Here is a 24391-nt window from a genome sequence, read left to right as displayed (position 1 = left end):
TACAATATGAATCAAACATGGACATAAATATTCCTTTCATTTGCCTCCTCTTCACCCTATTGATGAGGGAGGGATTCCTGCTTGATGGTTCTGGATTGGCTAAATACAACACTGGACAGAGGAGACTGACAGTATTTATTAGTCACATATACTCACAGCTGGGGAAGACACCAGGTCATGCAGGGCCACATGGGGGTTGTACATGTGAACAGAATGAGTAAACAGAAACTATGGGAGGCAGCCTTACAGTAGCAAGAAGAGAGGGTGATTTTTTTTATTTCTGTAGGAGGATGTGATTGGCTTGTTTGAATAATTTCACAGGTTAGCATGGGATGGAAATCTATTAGGTTGAGTACCAGGAATCCCTCCCTCATCAATAGGGTGAAGAGGAGGCAAATGAAAGAAATATTTATGTCCATGTTTGATTCATATGTATTGAAATGATCCCTTGATATTAGTTGCCCTGATTTCTTATTTTTTATTGGCAAACCTCTGGGTCCTATTTCATAACAAGCAGAAAGTGACTGCCGAGCTTCATCTCAAATTGGCTCCAAAGTATGAGTTAAGACAATTTACATATCAGGTAAAGTAGCTACACTTAACATAATTTGAATAGTTTAAATTACAAGATAAACTGGAAACAAGTTTGGATAAATTAGAATACAGTTGGTCTCGTTGATAGAAGAACTGGCTGTGTAGGAAGCCTCTCCCACAGAGGGGAGGGCATATCTGGCAGGTAAACTTGTGGTTAGGCCCTTTGAGGACCTCGTAATTTCAGATGTCAAGACTGCGCATAATATTAAATCTTAATGTCAGCCCATACACCACAATACTATTCTGAGAGATAACTGAGGAGCTCAGGATCTTACTGGTAGAAATGAGATGTACCATTTTAACCAAATAATTAAAATGGTACACCTGTACATCAGTAGATATAATCCATAAGGTAAGGCAGAACAGAAGGGATGTCATGGGAGAAAGGCTGCAAAGAAAGAACACTGGCTGTTGATGTTTGGTAATAAGAGAAAAAGAAAGAACACAAGAAGCAACCGACCTGCACCCAGTCCCCACTTACAGAGTGGAAGATTTATTCCAAGCTGAAAATACTAAGCTCTAATCACCCCTACCCCAGCTCACTTGTAGGTAGAGTGAGGGTCCACTCCAGGAGAGGCAATCTAAGTGCAGGGACTAACTACTACCCCTTTCAGTATCACAATCATAGAGAAGGGGTGTGTTATTCCAAGAGAAGTAGACTAATGAACCTGCCCCCAGATACAGAGCAGTGCCGCAAAGCTTCTACCCAGGAGAGGCAAGCCATAAAAACAGAGAGCTCCACACATCTCCATAAGGAGAATGACTTTATTTGAAACAGAGCATAAAAAGCTCAAGCCTAAGGACACTGGCAAAAACAATGGAGATCTTGGTGGTGAGCAATTAAGAACTAATCCAAACCAGACACTAAATAACTAAACAACAAAAATATCAAACATTACCAGCCCAGAGAAGGGATAAATATCCAGAGTTGCAACAAGATACTATTCAAAATGTCCAGTTTAGAACAACAGAAAAGTAAGACGTGCAAAAGTAAGTGTGACCTCTTCACAGGGGGAACAAAATAGGCAAATCTGCCTTTCAGAGGGCCCACGCATTGGGCTTAGCCACTAACAATTAAAAGCAGCTATTATAAACACGTTCAAAGGGAAGAAAAATTCTTTATGCTTAAAGAATTAAAGATAGGTATGACGGCAAAGTCACACCAAATACAGAATAAAAGACAGAACTTAGAAAATAACAAAATGGAAATTCTAAGGCTGAAAAGTACAGTAACTGAAGTGAAAAATTCACTAGAGGCTCAATAGTAGATATGGACAGACAGAAGAAAAAAATCAGCAAACATCAAGATAAATGAATAGAGATTATGCAAACTGAAGAAAAGACAGAAAAAAGAATAAAGAAAAACAAACAAAGGCTTAGAGACCAGTGAGACAGGATTACGGGTGCTGATATATGTGGACTGCGATGCAAGAGATGATAACTGGGGAAAAAAGAGAAAGAAGCAGAAAAAATCCTCAAAGAAATGATGGTTGAAAACTTCCCGAATTAGATAAAAGATATTAACTATATATCTGACAAGTTCAGTGAGCTCAAAGTAGAATAAACACAGAGATCCACAGGGAGACATATTATAACCAAGATACTGAAGTGAAAGACAAAGAGTGTATCTTGGAAGCAACAAGAGAAAACAAATTACATACAAGAGAACATGAATAAGGTAATAGCTGACTTCTCATCCAAAACTATGGAGGCCAGAAGATAGTGAACAGGCATATTCAAAGTGCTGAAAAGAAAAAGACTGTCAACCAAGAATGCCAACCCCAGCAAAACTATCTCTCAAAAAGATGAAATAAAAACATGCCAGATACACAAAAACAGGGAACTTGCAGATCCACCTTACAGAATATAGAAAGTTCCAAAGGCTGAAAAACAAGTAACACCAGATAATAGTAACATTTTCATAACAAAACAAATAGTGCTAGTAAAAATAATTACATGGGTAACTACAAAAAGACATGCTTCATTTCCTGTATTCTCTTAACTGATTTTAAAAGCAATTTGAAAATATATAAAGCAGCTGGGCATGGCGGCTTACATGTGTAATCCCAGCACTTTGAGAGGCCAAGGTGGGAGGACTGCTTGAGCCCAGGAATTCGAGACCAATAATGTAGTGAGATCCCATTTCTCCACAAAAAAATTTTTTTGAAAAATTAGCTCAGTGTAGTGGTACACACCTGTGGTCCTCACGACAGAGGAGACTGAAGCAGGAGGATCACTTGAGCCCAGGTTAGAGTGAGCTATGATCATGCCACTGCAATCTAACCTGGGCAACAGAGCAAGTCCCTAACTAAAAAAAAAAACCAAAAAAAAAATGTGTGAGTAGTATGCATAACAATAATGACACCAAAAAAAAAAGAGGGAATAGCGCTATATAGGAGTACAGTTTCTGTATCACACTAGAATTAAGTTAGTATAAATCAGAAGCATATTCTGATAAGATAAATATTATAAGCCCCAGAGTAACCACTAAGAATATAACTTAAAAAAAAAAACCACCTAGAAAATCATTTAAAAAATTAAACTGAAAGTGTCATACTAGAAAATATTCACTTCATGCAATAATTAAAGAGGAATAGAGAAGAAAAAAGACACAAGACACATGAAAAACCAAATGTAAGCCAGAAAATGTGAATCCAATCACATCAATAATGACATTAAATGCAAACAGATTAAATAATCATATCACAAGGCAAAAATAATTAGATAGAATTTTAAAATTAAAAACCCAAGATTTAACTATATGTTCTTTACAGCAGATACATCATTTTTTATTTAAAAAATACAAATAGGTTGAAAGTAGAGTGATTTTAAAAGATAAACCATACAAACAGCAACCATAAGAGCCGAAGTGTCTATTCTAACCTAAGACAAACAGACTTTAAAACAAAAAAAAAGTTACTCGGAATAAGGAGGAACAATTTATAACAATTAAAAGGTCAATTCTAATTAGTTGGACATGATGGCACACGCCTATAGTCCCAGCTACTCAGGAGGCTGAGGCATGAGAGTCACTGGAACCCAGGAGGCAGAGGTTGCAGTGAGCCATGCACTGCATTTCAGCCTGGGCAACAGAACAAGACTGTCTCCAAAAAAAAAAAAAAAAGGTCAATTCATCAGGAATATATAACAATTATAAACATACATGGATCTAACATCATAATGTCAAAATATGTGAAGCAAATCTGAGAGAGAAAAAAAGGGAGAAAGACAAACAGTAAGAGTTGAAGACTTCAATACCCTCCTTTTGAAAATGGAGAAAACAGTCAGAAGACCAACAAGGAAACAGAAGACTTGAACACCTAAACCCAACCCAACAGAGCTGAGAGACATCTGTAGAACACACCGCCTAACAACAGCAGAATACACATTCTTCTCAAGTACAAACTGTACATTCTACAGAATAAACTACATGCTAAAACATAAAATAAGCCTCAATAAAACTTAAAAAGACAAATCATACAAAGTATGTTTTCCAACAAAAATTGAATCAGGTGAAACATAATAACAGAAGGAAATTAAACAACACATTCCTAAATAACCAAAGGGTAAATGCAGAAAAATCACAATGTAAACTAGAAAATAAGTTTAGATGAACTAAAACAAAAATATAATAAGCCAAAACTTCGGGCATGCAGCTAACACGGTGGTTAGGAATTTATCAATTTTTACACATACTTGTAATAATAAGAAGAAAGAGCTTAAATCAATAACTGTACACCTTAAAAAAAAAAAAAAAACAGAAAAAAAGCGCAAACTAAACCCAAAGCAAATGGAAGGAAGGAAAAATAATGACTAGAATGAAAATAAATGAAACAAAAATCAGAAAAGAAAAATAAAGATTAGAAAAAATAAAGAAACAAGCTTATTTGAAAAAATCAGCAAAATTGACAAAATTTAACTAGATTCACCAAAGGGAGAAAAAAAGAAGGGGAAAACTTAAGTTACTAAAATCAGGAACGAAAGAGAGGGCATTGTAGCTAACCTTACTGACATGAAAGGGATTACATGGGAATATTATGAACAGATATATGTAAACAGCCTAGCTAAATAGACAAGTTCTATTTAAGACACAAATTGCAAAAGCTGATTCATGAAAAATATAAAATCTAAATAGACTTATGGCAAGGAAAGAGATGAAATTAGTAATTTAAAAACTTCCTACAAGAACAGCCCAGGTAGTTTCACAGTAATTTCTATTCAAAAACAATTAATACCAATCCTTTCCCGACTCTTCCAAGTGAACCTGCCACCTCAGTCTCCCAAAGTACTGAGATTACAAGCTTGAGACACTGTACCTGACCCAAAATTTTATTTACTCCAGTAATTTTTATTCAATTTCTACCATCCAATCCCAGGGCTATTTAATGGATTTCATCACCCTTCAAACTGTTCCTCATTTAAATCTACTTATTCAATCTAACCAAAATTGCCTATTCTTCTAGTGCTCTCAATAACTTATTCCCACCTCATCTAATCAACATCATAAACAAATATTTGGTCCTTCTATTTTCTCCTAGAATAACAACTCTTCTGGCTTCTCTTTCCCTATGTAGGCTGAAACCAATAGGTGATCAACTCTTCTCTCTTTGCCTGCTGTCCTTCTACCATACCCATTCAATGTATTCCTGAACCAAGGATCGATACTGTAATTCATCATCTCCATTCCTGAGTGTTAGCAAGAAAAACAAATCAGAGATTCTGTACAGGCTGACAACATTAAAAAATCATTATCACTAACTTGAGCTGACTTCTCAGAATTGCCCTCCAATCCTTTTACTTTCCCTTGGTCAGCTCCATCTCAAATTCACTTCAACACAAACTATAAGTCTTCACCAAACCACTCTCCTCAAAGCCTCTAACCTACTTCCACCACTACTCACCTCCCTCAGCAGATAATCTTGCTTTTACCTCAAAACTGATTTCTCTCAATTTCCTCTCTACAAACTTATTTGCATCCACTCTTGTCATCTTGGGCTCAATCAATTCCTTTTTCCCTTCAAGACACACAAAGGAATAAACAGATTCTAACATCAGACTCCTCCATATAATTCAGTTCTAAATATTGTCATGTAGAATGCAATGAAAAACCAAATAATTCCTCTAATAAAAGATCAGCGGATTTGTGATGGTCTGAATGTTTGTGGCCCCCCTGAAAAGTACAGGTTGAAATCCTAATCCCCAAGGTGATGAAATTAGGAGGCAGGGCTTTTGGGAAGTAATTAGATCATGAGGACACAGGCCTCATGTTTGGGATTAGTGTCCATTATAAAAACGATTCCAGAGAAACCCCTTGCCCCTTCCACCACAGGAGGGCACAGGGGAACATGTCATCTATGGCAAACAGTCCCTCAGAAGACAGTGAATCTGCCAGCACTTGATCTTGGAATTGCCAGCCTCTAGAACTGCGAGAAACAAATTTCTGTTGTTTATAAGCCACACTTAAAGTATTCAGATATTTTTGTAATAGCAGTCTGAGGAGACTAAGACAGAATTTCTAAACACATCTAATCTGAAGTATAATTATTACAGATATTAAAAAATTAAAAAAATAGACCTAATAAAATATTTTTTCAAAAGGTATCCATAAGTAGGACATTTACCATCTCCTTTTTCTACATACCTGCTTTTAAATGTTTAGGAGCCTTTGGCACAGTGTCAGGAGACATCCTCAACATTCTGAGATCTGAAGAGTGATATTCCGACTCTCTTGTTAGCTTATGTGGAACAAATGAAGGCAATAAAAATGAAAAAGACTCATTAATGCCCAGATTAGAATGACCCACCTATGAAGAAATGAAGAAAATATTAATTTCAAACTTCATCTGCTAAAAATAATCCCTCATTTTTATAAAGATGAACACTGAGAAGTTAGTTACTTAAGATCATAATCTCAAACCTTCTGAATTCATATATAGGTCATATCTTGTTGGGTCAACTCTGAGAAGACTCTATAAATCATCCTGAGGGCTTAGAAATCTGTCTACATAAAATATCATAGATAGTATGTCTAGTAAGTGTTGTTACTCAGAAGTTTGCTCCTTATGATCATTGCAGAATTTGAACCACGGGATTATTCTTGACAAGCTCGGGTATTTCTTTTTAAGGTAGAGAGGTGCACTGTGGGCAAGAAAGAGTAAGAAGGAAAAAGAAACAGGAATATTTTCTAGAAACTCACAAATGTTTAGAAGGAAAATGAGAGTATCAAAGAACTATAACTGTGATCAGTTACCAACAAGCATAAGTCCTCAAACTTCTTAAAACAAAAGTAATGGAGACTATAAATTGGTAGTGAAGTAAAGGTTAACCGCTCAAAAAGAAGTTCCTAATGTTTCATCAGGTCACAAGTCCTTGCTAGAAAAGAAATTAGAAACCAATATTGGTGACATTAACACCTAAACATGTACAACTTTTCACCAAATTCACAGTGCACCCTCACATAAAAATATATATCAATTTTAGGTTGTCTTTATTTCCCTAAAAAGATTATTTCAGTCACATCTTCTCAGGATGAAGTCTAAAAATGTACATAAGCATGAATTTTTCTATCCTCTTTCATCAATTTTTCATTGTGTAGTAATGAACATTCTTAGGAAGCCGTGTGAAGTGTGGAAATGAATATTCCATATCTATTTCTATATCTACATCTACTGCCCATACAGGTTTCTCTAGACCAGTGCTTTTCGACTGGTGAAGGTTTTGTACCCATCAAGGAACATTTGACAATGCCTGGAAATATTTTTTGCTGTCGTAACTTGTGATGGGAGAGGATGTTACTAGTATCTAGTGAATAGAGGCCAGGGATGGATGCTGCAAAACATTCTACAATAAGCAGGAAACACGCCTCCCACCATAACAAAGAATTATCCAACTCAAAATGATAATGCTGCTAAGCCGCCCTGCTCTCCACATAGCACAAAGTTCTTAGTTTTCAATTACCTCCTTCCTACAGAAAACTTTTTTGAAGTACAGCCTATATATATATACACACACATATATAAATACACATAAATATACATAAAGATATATGCATATATATAATATGCAGTCATGTATCACTTAATGATGTGGATATGTTCTGAGAAATGTGTTGTTAGGCAATTTTGTTGTTGTGCAAACATCACAGAGTGACATACACAAACTACTACTGTGTAGCCTACTACACACCTAGGCTAGTGGTCTAGCCTACTGCTTCCAGGCTACAAACCTATCAGCATGTTACTGTTCTAAATACTGTAGGCAACTGTAAAACAACGGTATTTGTGTATCTAAACATATCTAAACATAGGAAAGGTACAGTAAAAATACAGTATTTTAATCTTAAAGGACTACCATCATATATGCAGTCTGTAATCAACTATCACAGTGTGGCATAATAGACACTTGCAAGAGAGTGTGTGTTTATAGTTTACAGCAGTTTTTCTTCTACAGCTTTCAAACACAGAAATAAAGAAAAATTTTGATTGCAAGCTTGACGTCAAAAAATTTCATTTTGTTAAAGTTTCAAAATACAGAACTATTAAAGTAGGTAATACCGGCCAGGCACGGTGGCTCACACTTGTAATCCCAGCACTTTGGGAGGCAGAGGCAGGCAGATCACGAGGTCAGGAGATCGAGACTATCCTGGTTAACACGGTGAAACCCCATCTCTACTAAAAATCCAAAAAATTAGCTGGGCGTGGTGGAGGGCACCTGTAGTTCAAGCTACTCAGGAGGCTGAGGCAGCAGAATGGCATGAACCCGGGAGGTGGAGCTTGCAGTGAGCCGAGATAATGCCACTGCACTCCAGTCTGGGCGACAGCAGGAGACTCCATCTCAAAAAAAAAAAGTAGGTAATACAAAAGAAAATGTAAAATGAAAATTGTAAGAAGTATTTATTTAAGAAACCAGCAGATCTTCATTGCTAACTGAACATGGAAAGAACCAGAAGAAAAAGAAATCAAGATTAGTTTATCTTCCCAATGTTTAATCAACAATGAAGAAAGAATGAAAGATGACCAAGAAACCAGAAAAATACTAATTACCTTTCATAAAAACTCAGAAACTCTACAAGTGAGTCTAATTTTAGGAAAAACATGAGTTATTTTGCTATAGGGCAAGTTGAATTTGGGGTGATGACAATGTTCACAAGAAAACATGCAAAATAAATTAGACAAATATCAGGGTATAAAAACAGAGGTGATAATCATCCACACAGAGACAGGCAACTAGGTCTCCAAAGGTGGGGGGGTAAGAAGAGTAAAGAAATCTAAGGCTTAAATCTTAAATAATTTTTAGAGTTAAATGGCCAAAACAAGAGGTACTAAAATAGCATATTAGGCCTGGTGCGGTGGGTCACACCTGTAATCCCAGCACTTTGGGAGGCCGAGACAGGTGGATCACTTGAGATCAGGAGTTTGAGACTAGCCTGGCCAATATGGTGAAACCCCATCTCTACTAAAAATACAAAAAATTATCCAGGCATGGTGACAGGCGCCTGTAATCCCAGCTACCTGGGAGGCTGCTGCAGGAGAACTGCTTAAACCTAGGAAGCGGAGGGTGCAGTGAGCTGAGATCGTGCCCTTGCACTCCAGCCTGGATGACAAGTGCGAAACTCTATCTCAAAAAAAAAAAAAAAAAAAAAAAAGCATATTAATTATGTGCTGCTACCAAGAACAAGGAGAAAGAAAAACAAAATAATGATAGAAAGTAGGAAACCACCAGAGACTCTAATAGTCTAGTTTCAGCTAAGTGAAGAGAACTAACAACCAGGAACTACATAAATGCTATATAACTTACCCCATTTAATAGTACGATATATGAGGTTGATTATTACTATTCCTATTTCCTTATGCAGATCAGGAAAGTGCTCCTCCAAAGTCATTTACTCAAGACACAAGGTTAACAAAGTAACTGAACTGGATTTTGACTCCAAATCTCTGTTCTTTTCACAGTTCCAAGCTGCATCATACATACGTGGATACCCAAATAATAATTTATGATGAGTAGATATAAAAGTGAACCAAGTAAGTATGAATGACTCTTCTGTGACACAGATGAGGAGTGTAAGGAAACAACCAAGGAGTAAGCAAGCCCCTGAAAGCAAGCTAAGCCACACAGAAAAAGTACTACCACATCTGGCTCCTTGCTTTTCTGATATTGACATTAAATAACTCCTAGATCTAAGACTAAGACAGATAGAGCTACAACTGAAAGACAATATAGGGAATAACAGCATCTTCCTTAGATTGAAAAATTATACTTCAGGCTATATTTAAGGACAGATTAAAATTTGGAGCAGTGGTCAAAGCTAGTCTCTGCACATTAACTGAACCTATATATCTTTATTTTTTTTTATTTTTTTTACTTTTTTTTGAGACGGAGTCTCACGCTGTCACCCAGGCTGGAGTGCTGGAGTGCAGTGGTGCGATATCCACTCACTGCAAGCTCCGCCTCCCGGGTTCACGCCATTCTCCTGCCTCAGCCTCCTGAGTAGCTGGGACTACAGGCGCCCGCCACGGCGCCCGGCTAGTTTTTTGTATTGTTTTAGTAGAGACGGGGTTTCACCGTGTTAGCCAGGATGGTCTCGATCTCCTGACCTCGTGATCCACCCGTCTCGGCCTCCCAAAGTGCTGAGATTACAGGCTTGAGCCACCGCGCCCGGCCTCTGTATCTTTATTTCTAAAATACATTTTATCTACATGAAAGGTTGATATAAGTCACAAAAGTAGTATTAAAAATTTAGAACACTTTAAAAGTTGTTATTTTGTTTCTCATTGTTATTGAATGCAACTTTAGGCAATCTCCTTCAAAACCTCTACTCTTGCCAAAATAATGCAAAATCTTAACCTTAGTTTCATCAAGAATAGTTAAAATTCTGGGGTGGGGGGACGGGGGACAGTTTATGGTATGGTGGTTAAGTACATAGACATGGTTAGTTTCAAATACTGGTTTCCCCAATTGCTGAATAAGGATAAGCAAGTTCCTAAATCCTCTAAGTCTCAATAGTAAAATAGGGATGATAATAATCTCTAACAATTCTATTTGACAGAATTGACAGAGGACAAAAATGAATTGATACATACATGTAACCTCCTAGCACAGTACTTGAGCACAAAGTGTTAACTATCATTTTCATCCCCACTGTTATCAGATTAAAATTAAAGAATGCCTAGCTTAGAATACTGAAGAAAATAAAACTAACCTAGTGATTCTGTTAAAAAAATTTTAATAAATGTAATAAATTATAAATAAAAGTTCATCATAATATCTTTGTTCATTTTCTACCAACAATCTGAATCTAAAGGTCTAAATGTGGGTGTAACCCAAACTAATAGAGCTTTACAAAAATCTTATACATAGGAAAACAGGAAAAGAGAAATAACATTAAGTACATCACTATTTTATCTAACAGTATTTAATAACAGGATATAAGGATATATCACAAGGAAGTAGGGCCCCACCTTGGGACTTACAGTACCAGACAACAACAAAGAGGATATTCATTCAACAGGACCAGAGGAACATTAATGCCAAGGGATCCAAAGATCCAAGCAAATAAAAGCCTTCTATAAAAGAATGACACAGGGAGGGGAACATCACACACCGGGGCCTGTCAGCGGGTAGGGGGTTAGGGGAGGGATAGCATTAGGAGAAATACCTAATGTAGATGACAGGTTGATGGGTACAGCAAACCACCATGGCACATGTACACCTATGTAACAAACCTGCACGTTCTGCACATGTGCCCCAGAACTTTAAAAAAAAAAAAAAAAAAAAAAAAGGGCTGACATAAAATTTTTATGACACCCTAGAGTTGCCAGTTTCTAGTATACACACAATGGTAATAATGATATAAATAGAGAGCGGGAAGGGACATGTATATACATTAGTGTGTTGCTCATTTGGGAAGGAGATACTTCCCTTTGGAGAGGCACTGGCCAGTTTGGACATTAAGCAATTCATTATCCTTCCTGGTCAAACATGGGTCTTAAAACTTTCAAGACACCTCTGAAGTCAAGTCTTTCAGGAGCTTCTAAAAAGAAATACTTAAATATTCCAGGGACTGCTTCAAGGCTTGTACATTGAAGACCAGAGGAAAACATTCAAAGTACAAGCTTCTGAATGTTCCCATGAATAACTCTAATCTTAACACTGTCTAAAGACTATTGCTGGCACAACTAGGAAGAGTTAGGCTGCCTCAATATGAAAGGCCTGGAGCCCCAGGGGATGGCCTTTTCCAAGACACCCCAGAACTAAGTCTTACAGTCTATGAAACATAAACATTTCTTTCATACCAACCTCTAATGGAACATATTCCTGGATATCAGATAAAGAACAGGTACAAGTTACAAGCTGGTAATGAAAGATGTAATTTTTCAAATAAAATATTTTCAAATAAAATTTGAAATTTTTTCAAATAAAATATTCCTCTCCCCACCCAGAAAAAATGTCAAATAGAAAAACTTACAGGCTTTTCAAAATTGCTTTCCTTCTCAGATGGTAGTTGTAAAGTAGGCTGCCAGTGCAGGGAGCTGTCATGCATCTCTAGATTATCATGAAAATTCTCTAAAGCTGCTAGCGCAATGTACTCACCAGTCAAATCACATTGGTCATGTACCCAGGAAACAGTAAAAAGTAAAATAAACACAAACAATACCATTTCCTGAAACAACACTGAAAAAGGCCATGTTTCTTACAACTATCATTTTATTGTGTCTCACCTTTCTTTGTAGTTCAGTAATTCTTTCACTGCACACAACAGCGTTTTCATTTAGGCCATCCAGAGTAATGACGTCAGACTCAGCCTTCCCCTGCAGGCCCTCTACAAAATAGGAGTCATTTTGCATAATTGTATGTATAGTAAAACTAGACTCAGCTCCCACAGGCCAAGGAATTTCACCTTGGCCTGTATCAGCTTTCAGCAATGTGTCTCGGGCGACTGCAATTAATGATGCATCACTGGCCAATGGTAAAAGCACTTTGTGTGTGACTTTGCATCACATGCCACCAAGTTTGCTGAAAAGCTGCTTCCTACAGCTGCAGGTGGACCTTTAATGGCATTTCTATAGTTAACATCCTTACCCAAATTAAAGTCTGAGTAATCTGCAACTTCTTCAAAGGTTGGCTGCTTTAAATCTTGTAAAACCAAAGAATCTGAAGTTAATACTTTCACATGATAAATAACATCTGAAGATCCTACCTTCTCTGCAAGGTCAAGAGAAGGAACAGACTTTATCTTCCAAAAGGGAAGAAATGGTTCATTGCTTACATCACACTGAAATAAAGTTGACTGTGTTTTGCCAAGACCAACAGTCTGGTTGTAAGATTTTTCACTCAAAGAAGCAGATGACTTAAGCTCTGGAATAACACAAAGTGGCTTAATGAACATTTCCTGAACAGCATTAGGGGGTGATTTTAAATTTGGATGCCAGTATAGGAAGCTACCATTATCATCCTTTATATGCAACAATGGTTTTGAAGCTGTTGGTTCAAACACCCCAGGAGCAGACTGATAGCATGCATGTTTAAGCCTATCAAATAAAGAGTTTTCATCTTTATAATTTAATGGAGAAAGATCTGGATTTTTTGGTTCTCTCTCTTGGCTGTCATCTGTTAAATATTTATTGATGTCAGCTTAGATGTCATTTACTGTACTCTCTTTCTTAGAAGGCTCAATAGAGGCAATAACTGCCTCAAAGGCTACATTTTCAGTAGCATCAATGTTTTTCTCACCAAAAAGAGAAGTTCTCTTTTGGTTTCTTTCCTCTTGAAAAAACACTTGTTCTGATGTCTCATCCAAGTTGGATATAACAGTCTGAAGAGGACCACCAGAAGCCTCCATTTTAGAGGTATCATGTTCCCTGGAGAGTACATGTGCTTCTGAAACTTTTACAGAATTATCAGGAGCTATAACATTCCTAAAACACTTTATTCCTGAGGATCTGGGTTGCACTTCTGAAGATAAATTATTTCTAGTCTCTGTTAGTTCAAAACATTGAGATGATTCTTTCTGTAAACCTTCTTCATTTCTTTCATAACCCTCCAAAGAATCCGTCTTTTGTTTCACCTCAATCTCAGCTGGAGCCCTTAAATAAACATTCTCAAAATAATGACTATCAGAAGTCAAGGGAACCCCTTTTCCTCTTCTTTCCAACAAACAACACAAGAAAGAATATGACATTTTATTATTATAATGAGCAGCAACTTCATATGGAAAGGAAACACAGTCCTTACTGATTACACATGTTTCTGGGTGGTGCAAAGTTCCCTCTCTGTTCCATGGCACATAGGAAAAGGGGACACTAAAACTGTTACTTCCCTTGGAAATTTTATTTTTATCAATTGTGTCAGATGAATCTGAAAAAGAATCAGGGTACTTACTGGTTAAATATGTTTCTGCCTGCTTAGGTGAAGCTTCCTCTTTCCAATACTGCCCATATGAATAAGCAGCATCAAAATGGTCACTTCTTTTAGCAGTTATGTTTTCATCGGTTATGTCAGAGAAAGTTGCAACTGAAACTTGATCTTTATCAGCTAAATTGGTTTCAGGCTGCTGTGTATCTTTTTGTGTCTTCCATGACATATATGAACAAAGATCATCATAACGATCACAGTCTTTGGGAATTTTCAGTTCATCAACAGATGAAATCGTCTCTTCATTATTCCCTTGTTCAGAAGGTAAAAAAGGGCACTGAGACCCAACAGTTGTGCTCCCTATAAGCGGGTGCTGAGATACACTAAAGCAACTGCTTGCTAAGTCTGAAGCTACTTCTGCAGTAGCCTGGAATAAAGCTTCACTAACTTCCGATGGTCGAGAAAACCATTCAGTATCTTCAGACTTATCAGGAATTCCCCTGAAAATATACAGTTAAAAATAAATAAATAACACATTAAAAACATTTAATTTTTAAGTACTAATACAAAAATACATGTCACTAAAATCAAGTTTATTTGAAAAGTGCATTGAAAAACAAAGCTCTCCTAATTTCAGACTCCTTTAAGATGGCTAATGACTGAACAAAAAAATTCTTTTTAACCAAAAGGTGAACTACCACCCTCCAACCCTGATATTATCTCAGGCTTCTCGTAAAACAACAGACACAGAACGTGATTTTCATAACGATGCCTACCATGATTTTTCATTTAACCTGCATTAATTTTTTTACTAGTTGTCATTTATTGTGCTCTTGAAAACTATGCAAGGCCAGGCACAATGGCTCACACCTGTGATCCTAGCACTCTGGATCACCTGAAGCCCAGGAGTTCAAGACAAGCCATGGCAATATGGCAAGACCCTATCTCTACAAAAAAATTAAAAATTGGCTGGGCATGGTGGCACATGCCTGTAGTACTAGCTATTGTGAAGGCTAAGGCAGGAGGATTGCTTGAGCCTAGAAGTTAGAGGTTACAGTGAGCCATGATGGCACCACTGCACTCCAGCCTGGGCAACAGAGCAAGACTCCATCTAGATAAAAACAACAACAACAACAACAAAAAGACAAAAAGAGAAAGAAACCACTCAAGAAGTGATCTATTCCCCAAACACAACAGTAACTTAATCATTAGTTGATGATCTAAAAATGTGTACAGATCACTTTTCATAAAACTGATATAAGGTAATATATAAGGACAGAGGTTACTTTTTACTTCCTAAACATCTATAGTTTTTAATTTAAGGTGGGTTTTCTTTTCAGTTCTAGAAGAGGAAAACATATTCTTGAATAATTCCAAATATGTTTTGAAAATTCCAGACTTTTCTCCCATTATGACTATTCTAAAGGACATGAATTTGGAGTATCTGTTAATCTGGATATGTCTGTTCATAAAAATCTTCTTACTTCATACTCACACCTCCTATAAGGTAAGGAGAGCTAACTAGTCTCATTCAATAACAGCTGAACAAAATGAGAGTGCCAAACAAGTTAGTGACCTAGAAATAAATGCTTTTTGCAGAATAAGGGTGAGAGGGAGGAGAGAGATGATGAGCAGCAGATGGGGAGGTTTATGAGAAGGAAAATCCAGTGTGTCTTCTAAATTAAAATATGCCTGAAATGCCTGAATACATTAGGAACTATTTTTAAATAAACTACTGTCATCTAGTTCATCTCTACATGTTACTCTGCCAAATTAATATGCATCAAGTCCTAGTACAGGACTTTGTTACCTTCAGAGTGTGTCCTAAGAGTATCTAAGCCCCACCTCAAAGTACCACCTTAGCCTGAAGTCACTAATATTAGTAACAACATAGAACAAGAAAGGAGAAAGGTTACATGCAAATAAATCATCCTACCTCAGAGGTGCAAAACTTAGTTCACTTTGATGAAATAAAGAATCAGACGCAAATTCTTGGTCTTGTGTCAAACAGGTCAGCAAAGGCAAATCAGGAGAAGCAAAGCTATCTTGTATGACTGCAAAGTTTCAAATATAAAAATGCTGATTAATGCTGAAAATTGATTATTTACTTACTTATGTAATACTTTAAAGCACCTACATATGCTGCCTTATGGAGAATTCTACAAGCATTAGAATAATAATATAAAAGCAACAGCAGTAGCAGCTATCATTTATTGAGAGCCTGACAAAGTCAAGGTACTTAACACACAATATTTCATTTAATCCTCATGACAACCTTGAAAGATAGGTATTATTATACATATCTTATCAGTGAGGAAACATGATTACAAAACTTACAAAGCATTAAGTAACTTGTCCGCATTCAAGTAGCTGAAATGCCACAGTGAGATTTGAACCCAAGCATTTCAACTTTTAGCAAATGCTCTTAACTATTATTAGTGTTTCTTCCCATCTTACATAATACAGACTACAGCTGTTATGTCAAAGTATAGCACAGGAGCTCCTGGGCCCTAAGACACTCTTAGGAGGTACCTACTGTTGAAATTTTATTCAAAATAATATTAAGATATCATTTGCCTTATTCACTCCCATTCTCTCAAAAAGATACAGTGACATTTTCCAGAAGCTACAGAATGTATGATACGGCAACAGACTGAATACAGAAACAGACATGAGAATCTTGCTGTCTTCTATTATGTCAGACATTATAGAATTGTTTAAGTAAAACATGGCCATATTTCTAAACATTTTTGTATTAGAAAAGTTATTTTTTATAAAATATGTACTTTTTCAATGAATTAATAAATTTTAAATGTTTCAGTTTTAATTTCTAATATGGGAAATATCAATAACCCAAATAAACAAAAGCTCTTTGGAGTTGTCAGCGATTTTTAAATGTGTAAAAGAATCCTGTTACCCAAAAAGTTTGAACTGCTGCTTTAATGAAAAAAAAAAAAAAATTCTTGTGATTTCCTGAATGTTGACTTAAATCATTCTTATTTTAATCAGAATACTCTCTTGATTTCAGAATGCCTGTAACACTGTGTTCAAAGTGAGGACTCCTCTCTCACACCACTTTTCCCCCTGAAATTACCGAAAACCTAGAGTTCACAGAGCTCACCATGTTGTCATCTGTCCTTCACTTGGTCATAACGCGTACCGTCACTGCTCTTATACCCTGCACACCTTCCATATAATTCATCACCCTCTTGTTTTAATCTTTCTTCGATCCACTTCCCATATAAATTGTCAACTCTGTGTCTACTTTATCCATAGCTATAACCTCAGTGCCTAGCAAAGTACCTGCTACACTTAATAGGTACTCAAAAGAGAGTCATTTACTTACTGAATGAATTAATTTAAAGTGAGAAACTGATATACAACAACTTTTGCCACCAAGGAACAATTGGTATGGTTCCTCTTTGGCCTTGGCACAGAGAAGCAGTCTTAAACCTCCATAACAGTCCTTCACCCCTCTAAAAATCATGAAGAGTTTTTAACAAAGTCCCCAAATACACTAGAGCTAATGCTATAAGGGGGACCTTTGGGCAAGTAAAGCTATTTCCAGTTAACTGTAGGCTGCGTATTTAAAGAACCTGAGTCTTTTCTAAAAAAAAATTAGAGTTATCCCTAACCAGGTTTCAGAACCCACAGAAATCCTCAGTACCTAAAATAGCTATTTAGGTATGAGTAAGGAATAGTAAGTAACAAGTAAGTTATAAGCAGCATTTCAGCATCTCCTTAAATATTTAAGAATATTTCAGGGCGGAACTGGACAGTTAAATCAGGTAAATCGGAAAAAGTATTTGCTAAAGGAGCAGGCCAAAGCTGAAGAGTTAATGATTCTCAAGTGTACAACATTACTTGTGTGTGCGTGTGATGGAAAGGTAGTGTATTTTACTTGCCATGCCTTTTTCTTTCAGCTTTCAACCGCTTCTTGTTTCCTCAAGTATCGACATCTGTTACTGGCTTGGATCCCTTTTTTTTTGAGGTATCTAACCATTCTGGCACCAGTCATCATCAATGACATTTGCCATTGGTGAGAGCCTAATTATCACAATGTTAGTACTTATGCATAACAAAACAGTAATGATAAAATTTCCTCTGCCAATCAGATCCAGGAACCTACTCCAATAATTTAAAATGTTCTGCCCTATCTATAGTAAATGAGAAGCCAGAGTTACAAAACTTTACATTAGAAAACATTTTAGGTCACAAAGTACAATCTCCTCCCCAGTGCTAAAATCCTACAGAATTTTGCTAGACATTTTGCAGTGACATGAAGCTCACTTTTTGTTGTCGTTACATAGCCTTTCTGCTATTAAATGGTTTTGACTATTAGAAAGTTCTTTTTTATATCAATTTGAAAAACAGTTTCCTTTTAAGTTATGTATTCATTTTAAACTCTAGACTAGGAGTTAGCAAACATTTTTTTATGAAAGGTCAGATGGTAAATATTTTCGGTTTTGTTGGTCATATATAATCTGTCACATATACTATGGTTGTTTGTTTTTACAATCCTTTAAAAATGCAAAAATCATTCTTAGCAGATGGAAGGTACAAAATCAAGACTTGGCCTATAAGCTATAGTTTGCAGATCCTGCTCTACACCATTATAATACAAATCCCATGGTACTGTTATTTTCTGTTTACTGGATTGCCTTCCCAGAAGAGGAGGTAGCTTTCATCTTTATATCCCTAGCATCAAACACACAGGAGGCACTTAGATATTTGTTACATGAATGAATAAAAACTAAGTTGCTTCCTCTTTAGCATAACAGCCCTTCAAATATTTGACCATAGCAAAGTCTTCTCTTTTGTCTATCAAAAGATAGTCATCTCCTCCCACAAAGGTACTCTAATTTTGTCAAAATCCTTCTTAAAATGTGGACCTAAAATTGACTTTAATAATTCACATCATAGAATATGTTGGCACTAATATCTTGATTTGGATAGCATTAGTTTATGTTGCAAAGAACTTGCTGAATTAAGTCCTATTCATGCTTCTTTACAAAACTATAAAACCATCTTCATGATTGAACCCCTTAATGATTTTAAAAGTACTTAAAGTTTATCTTTTATAAAGAGCTAATAAATCAGTTCTATGAGGAAAGCAGCAAGATCTACCTCAGACAAGCCACTCAACCTCTTTACATCAACTTTTGGTTTGAAAGCTGAGGATAATAACACATGCCTTAATTGATTCTAAAAATCAAAAAAGGTAAATATGAACATTTGTTTTTTGTTTTTTGGGGGGGGATCATGGAGTCTCCACCGCTGAAAGAACCAAAATATAATATATTATTCATCCCAAAAACTCTGCAAACTCAAGACTGAGGAGGTATACACAGTAGACAGTTATCACCTTTCTGCCTTCTGTGAGCAACGGGATGTGACAAAATGAGAGGCAACTGCACACTTAATATAACCAGATCAGCTAGCCAGTAAAAAAAAAAACAAAAACAAACAAACCAAAAAAACAGAAATAAGCTTACCCCTTTGAGTAGGTCTCTACAGAGCTCCTTCACTCAAAAAGGGTAAAGTTAACACTTGCAGTCCCCGCAAAACTTACAAATGTGAGGTATTACTACTAGTTAAAATAAAGAGGCATTACCTAGCAATGGAGAACAGAAGAGACCTCTGTTGGGTTCCTTTACTTGATTTTCTGATTGGGTCAATACACCCTCCTCCAGAGAGGGGAAGTCTGACACTTCAGTATCTTCTCTTCTCACCTTAAACCTGGTCTGGGATGTATCCAAGGTTTGGGAAGAGTCCATTTCTTGAGGAAGACAATGCCAAGATTCTGTTTTCTAGAAAAATTTTAAAGGAAAACATGCTAAGTCATTAACTGAGTTACCATACATATTAATATTTAGATTAAAATGTCCACTCATGTATCACATAGCTTCCTATTTAATGACATTCTCATCAAAGTTTAGAAAATGTAAAGTTGTTCTGTTTCTCACAATATTAACCACATTTTAGACCTCTTCCCATTATTACATATCTCTTTCTTTAATGCAAAAAAATCTTTCATACTAAGTTTCATTGTATGCCACTACCAGTGTATATAAAACAATTACCCTTGTGAAATAGAAATTCATGAAAATTCAGAAAGGTAGATATTAAGGACTAACAAAAGTAGAAGTTTGCATATTATGGCACATGTGTTCCAGGGATAAGCTTTTGTACAGGCTTCAAATGTAGCTCTCTTTTGAATATTCACTGTATCATGTGAAGTGGCTTGGGAAACCTTTGAAAGGTTCATTTTACTACAAAAAGGAACAGACTTGCTGGGGTCTGAAGGAATTGGTACTTGAAGATACTCCAGTCAGCAGAGAGTCATGTTGAGCAATCTGCAGACAGAATTGTTTCAAGTCTGCAGCTGCCTGGGAAACATTTACATGGTTGAGTCCAGCCTTCAGCCAGAGCTGTTGAGCCACTTGCTTCATGGAGGCGACGCTAGAAGGGGCCAAACATGGTGCACGCAAGGGCTGGGCCGATTTGTGGGTCCCACTACACATCTCTTGAAGTGTGGAAGAATCACTGGCATTTCTACTATATTTTTTGTTAGTTCTGATCATTAAATCAATAGATTTGGTTCTACATAACATTTTACAACTCAATAATAATAAAATAATAATAAAACTGAAAAAAATATTCCAAACCTAAAGCTGAAGTATTCACTCCAGCTTTAAGTTGGGAATTCACTTGACTGAATTTTTATTAGCTCTACTAGTTTCTAAAGGATCCCTGGCTCTTCTCAGTATATAACATTATTATATCACCCATGAATGTGATACATTTGTCTCCTCCAACTATTTACTCTTAAATTAGTGGCAAGATTCACAGAACTGCTTCTCAGACTACTTATGGGGAAGGACCAGTTTTTCCTACTTCCAATTCATCACAGACTGACACTTTACTAAAATGTTAACAAAAATTAATGACAAATAAGCTAATTTTTAAAACTAGTAAAAATAACTAGAAAAATGAAATTTAAAAGTCTTAATATAAGCCCAAGATATAAAACACAAGCCCAAATGTTTGATTTCTAGGTCTAAAAAAAGATAAAATTACTCTATCAAACTACTATAAAAGTTTCGAAACACTTCCTCTCAATTTCTACACTTATCTCTTGACAGACCAGTAACAAGCAAATCATGGACTGGCACCAATCTACAGATTACATTAAATAACAACGCTGTATTAAAGTTGAATTAAATACTAATGGTGACAAGTTTAAAAGGCATTTTCCTTTTGGATTTAACACTAGTTAGTATATTCTATCATGATATTTTTCATTTTCAAATAATTCGATTAGAAATGAACACTAAATTAGCTCAAACTACGTTATAGCATCTTTTTCCCCAGTTAAACCTGATAAAGGATGGCAACTTTTTTTTTTATTTTTTATTTTGAGACAGGTTCTTGCTATGTTGCCCAGGCTGGACTCAAACTCTGGGCTCAAGCACTTGAGCTTCCTACCTCAGCCTCCCAAGTCAATAAATTTCTTTATATTGAAGCATGTTCACATTTCTTACACAGTAGTGGTAGAGCAGACGTTTAAATGTTTGCTAGCATATTCTTTAACATTTTCTCACATATATGGTCATAACTAAGATTAATCAGTATTTTAGAATGCCCTCATTTTCTTGTTTCATAACATTGTTCAGTATTTATTTTATATAAGCAACTTCAATTTTCTTTAAAAATTTAAAAGATTTATCAGTGAATCTATTAGTTCCAAAAACCTTTTTGATAGCTGGTACTATCATAATTTTCTCAATTTCCGCCTTAGTAATCCTAGTCTACCTCTATAAAATACTGATAGTTTTGTAGAAAGTCTATTTCATTGAGATTTTTTTTTCTTAACTGTATTTACTAGGAATATATCTATTTTTATCTATTTCTTGAATTTAACAACTGTATTATATTTTATAACTTGTTTTCCTATTTACCATGTTTCCTGTATTTGCAATTTTTCTTTTTTTTGTGTGTGTGAGACAGCGTCTTGCTCTGTCAACCAGGCCAGAATACAGTGGCACAATCTCAGCTCACTGTAACCTCTGCCTCCAAGTTCAAGTGATCCTGTCATCCTCAGTCTCCTGAGTAGCTGGGACTACTGGCAGGCACTCAGTTAATTTTTTAAAACTTTTTGTAGAGACGGGGGTCTCACTATGTTGCCCAGGCTGGTCTGGAACTCCCACACTCAAGCAATTCCCCTGTCTTGGCCTCCCAAAGTGCTGGGATTACAAGTTTTTCATTCTTTATATAAAATCTTTGGTTAAATAATTAATTCATTCAATTTGCTTTATTTATTTAACTAAAAAAATGAGAAAGTGGCACTATATTGATAGCAACTTTAGATATATAATGTATTTCCATTATTTTGTAAGTATTCCACTACTGGACTCTTCTTCCTTGATCAACTCAAAGGTTTCTAAGAGAATATTGGAATCTTTTAATTCCCAGGTGGCCCAGAATCCATAAAAAGAAAATGCATTACAATTTACAAATATTTTCACAAACATTTTCTAACAAGACTTTTGTCTTTGAAGAGGCATTTCCAATATTTAAAATTCATTAATAAAATGTTCATATAGTAAAAGTTTAAGAAAAAAGATACCCACTATCCACTACATAATATCAGTTATACAAATACGTGCAAAGAAAAAAATTTAGAGAGAAATATTCTAAAATATTAACACTACACTTATGGGATAGCAGACTTTTGATATTCCAAAATACCTCAATCCCTTCTACACTGAATAAATTAATCAGTTCTATAACATCAAATTGCTACTGGAAACATGCTTTTCGCCTTTCTGATACTTGAAAATAAAAGGAATATGAGAATGATTAAATTTTACATTTTTTATTTTGAGGGCACTCCATTCTATAGGGGATAGGTTAGTGAGCCAACAAAAGGTTTTAAAGCAGGAGAATTCCAATCATTTTGTGACTCACTAAAGCAAAAATCACTGGTCCCCTGATTCATCTTCTTAGCCTCTCTAACCATGGTTTGAGCCTGTATCCCATAATTCACTCCTCCCTAATAGTGACAGATGTATCCATTAGTCTTCCTGCCCATCCTCTGACCTCCACAGATCACTTACTCTCTAGTTCCTCTACTGCAATAATTTTTTAACTTTATGGAGACAACTATCCTATCACATTTATACTTGTCATTATTCCTTTCTTATCTGTATTTCCATCTTTGCCCCTCTGAAAGTTCAGAGTCATCCTTATAATCACTGCTTTGCAAACACCCTTAACTTTCTTGCCTTTTTCTCCCATTATCCTATTTGCTTAGCAAAAGCTAACACTGATGGAACTGTCCCCTTGCGTGAACCCAATCAGCAGCACTTTGCTGGAGAAATCACATCCCACACTGACTGGCTTTTCTTTAAATTGATGTCACTAAACCTGAAGGGCACTCAGTATTGCCTGGAAATCCTACTACATTATCCTGGTGAGTTGCGATTTCATAACTTCTCTCCTCAGAACTATCTATCGTTCCTAATTTTCAACTGATGATCTTCAATAAGTATACAGCAGGAGAGAGGAACTCCCTTGTCTTCAACCACAGATCTACAATCCCCATTACCAGATTTCTATCTTATGACTTGAAAAAAAAAAAAAAAAAGTTGCTCTGCCTCTCAAAGGCTTTCCCATCTCATTCCAATTTTTTTCAGTGATTTCCTTCCTATGTGATTCTCCCACTTTCCTTCATCCATTTTTCTCTCATTACTGAATCAGTCTTCTCCTATGCAAACATCTTCTTATAATTTCCCATTATAAACTGAATTTTTAAAATAATCTGTTCAACCTTTTTTTACTTTCTGCATTATGTATTTTCTTGCTACATTTCAATCATCAAATATTCTTTGTGTTATACCTTTTAAATCAATATAAAAAGGTCAACAAATCTCTAAATATTTTTGACAGATGTGGGGAGGGACAACATATAAGCATTCTGACAAATACAAACAAATTTTGCGGGAGAAGTAAAAGTTTGAGATACATCTTTGGGATTTATCAGCATACAGATGTATTTAAAGTCCTGGATCTGGATGAGACCACAAACATTCCAACGTTTCAAGCAGAGGTTAAAAACTCAATGTGTATAGGGGTATGGGGGTAAGACAAATGGAGTAATCCATCCTGGAATTGGAGAGTAATGGGATTTGTGGCTAACTATGCACTGCTTGTTCACTTTAAAGTATTCTATTTCAAAAGTGTTAAAACATTGTGCCAAAAAAAAAAAAAGAAAATTGGTTTCTGCAAGCCACATTTGAGTCATACTTGGGTCCACAGCTTACAAATTCTGATTCTAAGGTTTAACAAAGGAAGATAAAGTAGCAAAGGATACTGAGAAAGAACAGCCAGATGAGTAGAAAGAAAACCAGGAGAATCCAAGAAAGGAAATAATTTAAAGAAG

The 24391-nt window shown here is 36.0% G+C and overlaps 1 protein-coding gene and 1 pseudogene across 10 annotated transcripts in view; both read right to left on the bottom strand.

Annotated features, from left to right (window-relative positions):
• ALMS1 (ALMS1 centrosome and basal body associated protein) overlaps positions 1 to 24391 on the bottom strand; it is a 221125-nt gene that overhangs the window by 164508 nt on the left and 32226 nt on the right. For all 10 annotated transcript variants that reach the window (XR_004054345.1, XR_004054346.1, XM_010361970.2 and 7 more), the window contains 5 exons: positions 19562 to 19757; positions 15884 to 16001; positions 13975 to 14447; positions 12315 to 12415; positions 6236 to 6329 (listed from right to left, as the gene is read on the bottom strand). Coding sequence is in view for 8 of the 10 variants with exons in the window: in XM_010361970.2 (XP_010360272.2) it covers positions 6236 to 6329; positions 12315 to 12415; positions 13975 to 14447; positions 15884 to 16001; positions 19562 to 19757 (982 nt within the window). In the remaining 2 variants the exon portion in view is untranslated. The remainder of the gene's footprint in view (positions 1 to 6235; positions 6330 to 12314; positions 12416 to 13974; positions 14448 to 15883; positions 16002 to 19561; positions 19758 to 24391) is intronic.
• On the bottom strand, positions 20220 to 20471 carry LOC115894291 (annotated as a pseudogene).

This window comes from Rhinopithecus roxellana, chromosome 17 (assembly GCF_007565055.1).
Source record: "Rhinopithecus roxellana isolate Shanxi Qingling chromosome 17, ASM756505v1, whole genome shotgun sequence".
NCBI classification, from domain to species: Eukaryota; Metazoa; Chordata; class Mammalia; order Primates; family Cercopithecidae; genus Rhinopithecus; species Rhinopithecus roxellana.
The sequence above is the reverse complement of the archived record's forward strand: the minus strand, read 5'-3'. Positions and strand labels throughout refer to the sequence as shown.